General features: G+C 47.9%; 1 protein-coding gene across 1 annotated transcript; it reads left to right on the plus strand.

The window, feature by feature from the left end:
• The first annotated feature begins 1146 nt into the window (after positions 1-1146).
• SNTN (sentan, cilia apical structure protein) lies at positions 1147-8682 on the plus strand. The gene is made up of 4 exons (XM_006275814.4): positions 1147-1540; positions 2174-2208; positions 3440-3579; positions 5814-8682. The coding sequence occupies exons 1-4, from the start codon at positions 1446-1448 to the stop codon at positions 5970-5972; spliced, it is 429 nt and encodes a 142-aa protein (XP_006275876.1). The 5' UTR covers positions 1147-1445; the 3' UTR covers positions 5973-8682.
• Positions 8683-9421: the final 739 nt, after the last annotated feature.

Below are 9421 nucleotides of genomic sequence, written 5' to 3' on the forward strand. Positions count from 1 at the left end.
AGATTACTAAGCCTGAATTCTTGTTTAATTTTAGTGTGTTAATTGATGGGATAATGAGCATTGATTATATGTGTTTTGGCTGCGTCACTGCAATTACAGGCTGTGTTTTATTCATGAGCCTATCCCAAAGAACACACTAGAGATCTAAGACAGCTTAAACCTCTCTCAAGAAAAAAGGCCCCGAATTGTTTGAGTAATGACACTTTTAGATGGGAAATTAAGGGTTCTCTTTTCACATGCTTTTTAAGATAATTAAAATCCAAGAACAGTAAGGTGGCGAACATCCTTATTCATTAGCCGTCAGTAATTTAGCTTCTGCTAAATGAGGAAAACATTTTAATTCTCTAGGCCATCTGTTGCTGTCTCCTTTGAGTGTCCTGTTACATAAAGTCTCATCCTGGAGAATCTTGTCATCAGTGCTATATCTTGCACCAGGAAAAATGACTTGGAAAATGATGAAGTTCCTCTCTGTGCTGGCCCACCTGGGAGGAAAATTTTGCCAATAGGACTTTCGGGTCAAAGAAGCGCTGTCTAGACATCTGTGAGCAAAGCCGCCAGAGACGTGCCTATGGCTCTTAAATAACATCGGTAGGAAATCTGCAGCGAGTGGAGGTATGGCAAATAATCCCTCTGCCAACAGTTGTGCTGACAAATAACACGGTGCTTCCCGTTTTTATCGTGTGCCACTGACCTGTCCTTCGGCTCAGGGATGTTGTTGGAAGTGGAGAGCACCCACTTCAGTGAAATGGAGGCGTTAGGGTGGGTGCAGTCTTGCTAGTAGTCCCGGATAAGACAGACCTCTGCTCCTCCTCTTGCAATGTGGGAATACTGATTTGATATTCAGTGGAGCAAGCTTTGGTCCCAGGCTGGGGAATCCCTGGTTTCTATTCCCGGGTGAGATAACAGCTCCCTGAGTGTGCAAGGAATAGGTGCATCTGAACCGGTGCTGTGGTCCATCCCTCACCTGCAAAATGCAGATTTTAGGGGAGATTTCCTGGTTTCTCATGGTACCACGAGGACAGAGTTTGTCCCTAATCTCCCTGCTTGGGGGGTGCCTTCAGGGTCGGTGAGTGCCCAGGGGGCACAGAGGCTCCTATCACAACTTGCACCACCCAGATCACTCCCCAGGACAACACCATAAGTGTAGCATAGGTGGCTATTTATTAGGATCGATGTAGACTGAGTTCCAATTGATTTGCTCAGACCCCGTTTGAATCTAGCTTGCTCCCTCTTCATAAGCAAAATAAACAGCACCGTCTACCCTCCGGTACTTGGGCACGGGCTCAAACAGGTTGCTGCGGGCTGATGTGTTTAGCCAGGAAGCATTTACATTATTGATAAGGCCTGCTGAAGGCAGGCTGTGTTGGCAGCGCCGAGCAGGGATCTGCCTGTTTGCAAGGACTCGAGTTGCTTGGAGATCGTCACTAACGAGGCTGTTGTGAGAGATGTGTGGCTGCACGGCCAGCTCTGCGAACGCCGAGCAGTCCTCTGTCCATCCCAGCAGGGAAGCTGCTTCGGCCGCAGCCAGCATGCCCAAACGGTAAGGCACCGCTCTGCTCTTTGCCGCTTTCCTAATGCAGCCCTTGTCCTGAAGTTCGCTCTCTGTTCAGATTGGTCTGCATCGACCGGGAGAGTGACGCTCCACAGCACATTGGCTGGGCTGTAATTAGCTTCCAGTGCTCAGTAATCAGGCTTTATATTTTAATAGCAAGTCGATAGAGCCTGTCTGGCAGGCTCCCAGCAGAGGTAACACCCAAGTAACCCTGCATTGCACGGTGGAAACGGGCAAGCGTGGAAGCTGCCCAGACTCTGCTGGATTTCTCTGCAGATGCATTTAGATCCCACGTGAACAATGAACGTTCCCGGGGGGTGAGGAGCATATCAGCTCCCACTCGCTGTGACGTGGCCCAGGCCAGCAGCCCTGGCACTCTCTGTTCCCTGTATCGTTTAATAGGAACTACAGGCCAGCCTCTAAGGCTGAGGCTCAGAAATGGTTTTGTAGCTGGAGTTTAAGATATTGCTTTTTCCCCTGTGGACAAAACCCAGCTTCCCTGGGATGTGGGGCGGGGGGAAGCACTGTGCCTGTGGGGTGAAACAGCAGGTGGGAGCGGACAAGCTGATGTGTGAGGGAATGACGGCTCCCGTATAACTGTGTCTTTCCTTTCGATACCAGCATACCCATCTCCAAGCAGCTGGCTTCGGTGAAAGGTAAGGGCACCGCCTTCGGTGTGGCTGATGGGTTTTACCCGCCGAAGGGAAAAGCATCCAGTGCAGAGAATCGTGGGGGCCGAGGGGAAATTTCACTCTTTGGCACGAGCCCAGAGCAGAAAGGAGAAGCCTCTCTGTCTTGCGTGCCTGCAACAACACGCTGCCGGGGCTCCTGCACGCAGGGGCCAGAGACTTTGGGATGTGGGGGGAAGGAGGGCATGCAAAGGTAAGGAAAGCCAGGCTGGGTTGCATTTCCTGGGGAAACTGGGATGTGAGGGGAAGGGGAGTAGTGGGGTGCAGTTTGACCTCCCTCCACCCTGAGCCTCTATATTCCTCGCCCATCCTTACCCAGTGGTACATGTCCCAGGGTCTCCATCGTATCCTCCCCGTGTGCAGTAAGCCAAAAAGTGAGCTCAAGCCTCGTGCCAGTCTTCTGCACTGGGGTGGGTGTCACCCACGGTCATACAGGGGTTCATGGGGAAGAAAGAGTCTCTGCCCTGCTCAGCAAAGCAACCCAGGTGATGGGTGGGTGAAGCGATACAGCCAGAGGGAGGGCGGCCCAGGCAAGCACCACGGATTTGGGGAAGAATCAACATCCAGAATATTTCGGCTGAAAGTAGAAAGATCTTTCAGTCCCAAATGCGATTGAATTCACCCCATGATGCACCGTCATCTCTTCTTCATGACAGAGGTGCATTCTGGGAGAGGGACCGTGGAAAACGGGAACGCAAAGTGTCTGAGCCACGGCTCCCCCAGGGCACGCCAGCAGCATTTCAAAGTCGGCGTGCTTCAGTTTGCAGGCAAAGAGCACTCGGGGATTCTTATTTTTTTTTAAATCCACATTTTCACCCTGAAAACAGACCCTTGTTGCATGGTGGAGATCTCCATTTTCCACCAAAACCTGGAGAATTTGGCGGGGAGACCATGCAGGAGGCAGGTGTGACAGTGTTCCCGTTCTCTCTCTGCATCACGGGTGATGAGCTCACGCGACTCACTTCTCGTTAGCCTCCCTGGTTATTATTTGTGGCATAAAGCTCAGGTCTGTTTGACGAGCATCTTGCAGCGGGTGTTGCTGCCTCTGGAGTAATAAATCCCAGGCCAGATCCTCAGCTGGTGAATGGGGCCATCAGCTGCAATGGGGCGATGCTGATTTACACCCGCTCAGGATGCCTCAATGGTGCCATGTCCTCTGATCCCACGAGCCTTTGCCAATGACGGCTGCTTCCCTCAGCTCTAGGGAAAGGCTCGGACCTAGAAAAGGCTTTTGCCACCGCAGTCCTGGTCTATAGCAACGCTGCCGACTCCGAAGGCAAACTCAGCAAAGCAGGAGCCAGGACCTTGCTGCAAACCCAGTTTGGGCATTTCATACAGGTAAGTGGATCAGCGCACGTGTCCGGAGCTGCACCCGTGCCCCTGCACCGCTCACTCCTGCCACCCACCATGGTTGTGGTGTCTGCACCACCACGGCAAATACCCAAACCAAACCCCCAGCCCCTTCCCGTGCAAACCCCTCGCCTTTCCCTTCATTGCCAGTCAGGTCGCTCTCCAAGCTGGGAAGGCATTTGCGAGGCTGCCGATACATCACAAGGATTGTCAGCTTGTTAATCCCAAATGAGAGTTTAATGACTATGCAAATCCGTTCATGATGGATGGGTTACCTTGTTTTTATTCCTGGCCACCTCTGCCCGCAACATAGGACGCGGAAGCAAGAAACAACCTGCCTGCATTTTCATCAGGAAGGCAAAGCAATTGCAGGGACTCGTACAAAGAGGAGGCGCTGGGTGTTTTTTGGTAGGAAGAAATACACGTGTGTTTAATTAGGAGTCCAGAATCTGCCAGAACATCATCACCATCTGACACGAGGGCCAGACTTACACCCCCAGGCCAGCTGGAGCCACATAAATTGCAGGATGGCAGATGACATCCTGGCAGAGAGTGGGCTGAAAGGCACCATTTTATCAGCTCCTCTTGCTGGGAGGGTTGGGGACAGCTATAACGGGGATCTCATCCTCCTGGCCCTCCTACTTCTGGACTAAAACTCCAGAGCAGCGATGGGCGGTCAGCCAGGGGAAGGATCCATCTGAGATGGAAATCCTGGGGAAGGAGCGTGGGCTGGGCTGCACCTACATAGAGCCAGCTCCTGTAATACATGTGCCCTCCGTTTCAGCAAAGAAGAGGGGCGGTGGAGGAGCCATTTCCTGAATTTGCTGGCAAAATCAAGCCCCAAGCATGGTGTAGGGCAGCCTAAAGGTGGTTCTGATAAGCACTATTTGGCAGGGTTAGGAAATAAAGGTATCCAACTCAGCAGTGCAGGCAAAAAGCTGATCTTTCCTACAACAGGTTTATTGTGGGGGTAGCGCTAATCTAGTAATGCCCATATCCATAATATTTGCAGCCAGTGTTTAAACAAGGCCAGTTTCACAATGCTGAAAGCAATTAGGATCCAGCTCAACTAAGAGAAAGAATTGAAGCCAAAAAGCACGCATGGTAGTTGAGAGTGCTTAAGAATAAGGCTGGCAAAAAACCAAGCTAAAGAGAAGGATACGGTGATTAAGAAACAGTCCGGCTTAGGGAAGTGCAAGAACAAATACAGCCGAACGTAACAAATGAGGGAGGAGAAGGGAAATCTGACAGCTATGAATATAAATTAGAAGCTAGGAATTTTAGAAAAATTGATCAGAGATGCAGACGGACCCAAGGAGAAATCAAAGGACAATGTGAAGGAGACTTTTAAGTGCATTATGAGCAAAGGAAACCCTAATAATGGCATCAGCCCATTACGAAGTTGAAGTGGTCAGAGTCGATAATAATGTAGATATAAAGGCAAAACTGATTATTTCCCTTCTAAGTTCAGGGATAAAGCCAATTATGTGGATATAATATGCGATGATGATTAAATATTTTCTATACCAAAAGCAACTCAGGAGGATGTAAAGTAGCAGCAGTGAACACCAACTCTTTTTAAATGAGCAAGTCCAGACAATCTGAATCCAAGAGTTTGTAAAGAACTGGCTGAGGTGCTTTCTGGACTGCTGATGCTGATTTTTCAATAAATCTAAGAATATCTGGGGACGATCGAGAGGGGAAGAAAGCTAGCATCCCCATATTGTAAAAGGGCAAACAGGATGTCCTGGAAAATTATAGTCCGAGCCACCTGATATCAGTCCGAGATAAAAGTGTGGGATAGGTCTTACTGGAGAATTAAAGGGAGAAATATAAGCAGTGCAAATCAACACGGGTTTATGGAAAATGGATCTTGTTAAATTAACAGGATACATATTTTTTCTGTGAGATTACAAGTTTTGTTGATAAAGATAGCAGCACGGATGCAGTACGACAAGGCATCTGACTCGGCGTCACTCAAGATCTTGATTAAAAACCAACATGATGCAAAATCAGAATGGCACACAAGAAGTAGTTTAAATACTGGCTAAGTGATCTTGGGCTCATCACCACGGGGGGCACTTTTTTGTGGAAATCAGAGAACTGGGGAATCAATCTGTTTAGCATACTAAAGAGACAAAAATGACATAATATTTACATTTGCTACAGAAAAGGCAGGAAAAAAACCCATACTAAATAATCTCCATTAACATTTTTCGCAGGGCCAGGAGAACAAGCCAAAATACAAGGAAATTCTTTCTGCTCTCGAAGAAGATCCGGATAACAAACTCGAGTTTGAAGATTTCATGATCTTGTTACTCAGCATTGCTCTGATGTCTGACCTCCTGCAAGAGATCAGAAACGTGAGAAACACCAAATGATCCACGCTTGGCAAGAAGAATGAAAGCTATAGCAGTGTACGTAAGAGAAGTAGCGGCCAAGAGTGAGATAGCAGAGATGCACAATGCTGTAAATATGGCAGTACCCTAACGCTGTTTCCTTTTAGATAGAATAAAGTGTGGGTCAGACAGGGTGGAGCTCGCTGTTGATAGGGAAGCCGTTCAGTGGTGCAAAAGCCTTTCGCTGTCTCTCTGCAATGGCTGCATTTCAGCCATCATAGATACCACATTATTCGTTGATTAAAAAATTGGCCACGTAGAGATTCAGCCCCAATCCTTGGCTATACAAACAATGGGCACCTATACACATGCTAGATGTCTGATCTGATGTGTGCTAATTAGATGAATCAAGTCTGCTGGATCATGTTAATTAAAACACTTCAGCAGCCTCCACGTCACGTCTATTTAGCGTCTCCATGCTTCCAAATGGTGGCAAAGCCCTTGAACTAAACCATATTCAATGAGGTTTAGTTCAAGCACCTCTGCCACCATTTTATTCATAGATTCATAGATGTTAGGGTCGGAAGGGACCTCAATAGATCATCGAGTCCGACCCCCAGATCATCGAGTCCGACCCCCATTTTGAAGCACAGGGATGCTAATACACGTGACGCTGCAGGTGTTTTAATTAAGAGCAGCTCTCAGAGCACATGGATAGATGCCCGGTGGTTATATGAACTTTACTTCTTGCTGTTTCCCACATAAAATCCAATAGACACCATAAACCTCTTTTATATCTTGTCTTCTCTATTTGAAACGTTCTACATTTCATTCACTGCTAATTATTGAAGGAATATTGACTACAATACTCAGACTGAGTCTTTGGCCTAAATACTAGTCTAACTAGTAGAGAGTCCAATGGGTGGTTTTAAGAACGTGTAAACCATTGTGCACTTGAGGCCATCCACCAAAACCAAAGTCACCCTGGAAAGTTAGAAAAAGTAACCCATCCAAATACTAACGTTATTTGGTTGTTTTTTTTTAACTGGGAATTTCTTTAATTTTTCTGATGTACAAAAAGTGTTCCTAAACCACAAAGGTTACCTAAACTTTGGGATTCTATGATGAAAAATAATTGGAAATAAAGCTACTCCTCTGTCTAGGGAGGAAAGGACTTCAGTGGTTATGTTAATGAAGTGGTTGTATTAATGACGCTGGGTCCTGGTTGGCTGCAGATCATCAGCGCCTGCGTGTGTCTTTCCAATCTCCACGAGTATCCGACCAGGTAAGGGGCTGGCTCCCAGCCAGCTTATAACTTCTTCAAACCTCTGCTCTCACACGCATCGTAAAAACCCACAACTTTTTTAAAAACGCCTTTCTAGCAAAAAAAAGAACAATCCCAAACCCCAGTTCTATGTTTCCTATTTTTAAATGGAGAAAGTGTTTAAAGGATGGGAAAAAAAATTCCCCTACGAGAGCTTAACATACTCTGACAAGGCCATTATGGTGATGGAGCCAACTACAATGTTACAACCCCCCTAATTTTCTTTTTCTCTTTGCCTGAAAAGAAGGGAGAGATGAGAGAGAACAATTTTGCCTTGACATAGGAAAAGAGCAAAAATTAGCCTTGACATAGGAAAAGAGCAAAAATTAGCCTACTCACTGTTGACTTTTGGTGCTAAGAGAGGGGGAAAGTATAGTCTCGGGATCTAGATTTAGCTCTTCACCTTCAAATACATCACAGCGCTTCCAAAACCCAACTGGGATTTTTGCAGCTGAGCTCCAAGCAGAAGACCCACCATCCATCGCTCCAGCAAGGGAAGGCCGACATCCGAACGTGACATTAGCACGGGCTCGTGCCACCTGGGACGCCTGCCCTCGCACCAAATCCGGCTGTTTGCCCAGCAACGTGACCACCAGAACCGCAGCGAGTACAGGGAGCGAGGCGGGGGTGAGCAGAAGGCACAGGGTCCGTTAACATAAATTAATTGATAGCAGAGAGGGGTGCAGACCCAGAAATGCTCACGTTTGAGACAGGAAGTGCCCATGGCTGCAAACAGCTTGAAAATTGAGCAGAGGGTGTTTTCTCAAATCTGGCGAATCCAGGGATGCTTGGAATGAGAAAGCAGACGGTTTGGATGGATGCTGAATGATGGGCTTCCCCTCTTTGCAAGCGGCAGCAGAGCTGCTTGCCTTTTCCTACATTTAAAAATTCAAAAAGGAAGGAAATATCCCCCAAATAGCTCTCCCCTGCCATTCTCCCTCGAGTTTTCTACCAGAAAACCTGGTGACCCACCTATCTCTGAGTTTAAAAGTTCTCCCAACAGCTGAGGCCAAAGCAATGGTTTTCCCAGCACCTAAGTAAATGAAACATTGCCCAGCATGAGAGAGTGTACTAGGAAGCCGGTGATGACTTTGAAAGCCCATTGAGCCTCCTACTGTGCCCTCGTTACAGCAGGAGAAAAGCATGCTTTGTGAAGCTGGTTCAAAAAAATTAAGAAGCCACTCAAGGGGATGCATGGGGGGAATGGAAATGGGAAACCACTAGGGATCTTCCACTATTCATTGTTCGGGCGTTTCTCAATCTGGTGGGAACACATGGCTCTGCCATGGTAAACTCTTCACCTCTGCAGATTTCTTATTTGAACACGGCATCAGTATGAAGGCAGCACCCTGCTAGACCCAATACCAGCCTGTAGTAGATGCAGCTCCTGCACCAGTTACTTTATCAACTCAATGGACAAGGCATTCAGCAAGGAGGAGAGGAAGGAAGCTATTCCCCCAACTTTGCTTTGGAAGATGCTGTATTGTGAACTCAGGCTGTTTGGGGCTGCCCTGAACCCTCCAGCCTCACGGCTTAAAAACTTGACCCGGAGATTACTGTACGTGTAGCTGGATCCGCAGGGAGTTGGTTAAAAGCTTCCTTAAAAAAACCTACTGTCATGTTTCATTTAAGATGCAGCCTTGCTCCTATTGTTGTAAAGGGGAGTTTGTCCTTGATTTTGCATGGCAGAGTCCAGGTACGTGAGGAAGAGGAGCAGGTGCTGTAGCTGCGATAGCTCTTCAGCTTGACCGGACGCCAGCCCTGCATCAAGGTAAGATCCCTCCGGTGTTGCTGATGACTCGGCCCTTGCTTTTTGCAGCTACACTTTTCAGGGGAGTCTTTGCACTGACCTCACTGGCAGCTGGATCTCGATATTGGTCCCCGGATACCTGCAACCGCCCATGCTTTCCAAGTGCTGGCACGGCCTTTGGGAGCCCGTTGGGTGAGCCCTCACATCTGTATATCCCATTTGCAGTGTGTGAGCATTGGAGCAAGGATTCATTCTCGCCTCCTTGTTACCTACTGGCTTCTGATATGTTGTAAATTAGTCAGGCTCTCGCAGCAGCAGCAGCTTCCCCAGGAAGACGGTGAGGGTGCTAATCCTGTGACAGTGAATGCAGCTCCCATGGGGCTTGTGAGCTGCCAGAACAGTATAATTGCCATTCTC

The sequence above is a fragment of the Alligator mississippiensis genome, chromosome 12, assembly GCF_030867095.1.
Source record: "Alligator mississippiensis isolate rAllMis1 chromosome 12, rAllMis1, whole genome shotgun sequence".
NCBI lineage: Eukaryota > Metazoa > Chordata > Crocodylia > Alligatoridae > Alligator > Alligator mississippiensis.

What these genes read in the sequence shown, in the direction of transcription:
- SNTN (XM_006275814.4), top strand. Translation starts at nt 1,446, where the DNA reads ATGTGTGGCTGCACGGCCAGCTCTGCGAACGCCGAGCAGTCCTCTGTC. An exon ending in GCAGCTGGCTTCGGTGAAAG is followed by an intron (nt 2,209 to 3,439) that starts GTAAGGGCACCG and finishes TGCTTCCCTCAG; the next exon opens with CTCTAGGGAAAGGCTCGGAC. An exon ending in AGTTTGGGCATTTCATACAG is followed by an intron (nt 3,580 to 5,813) that starts GTAAGTGGATCA and finishes CATTTTTCGCAG; the next exon opens with GGCCAGGAGAACAAGCCAAA.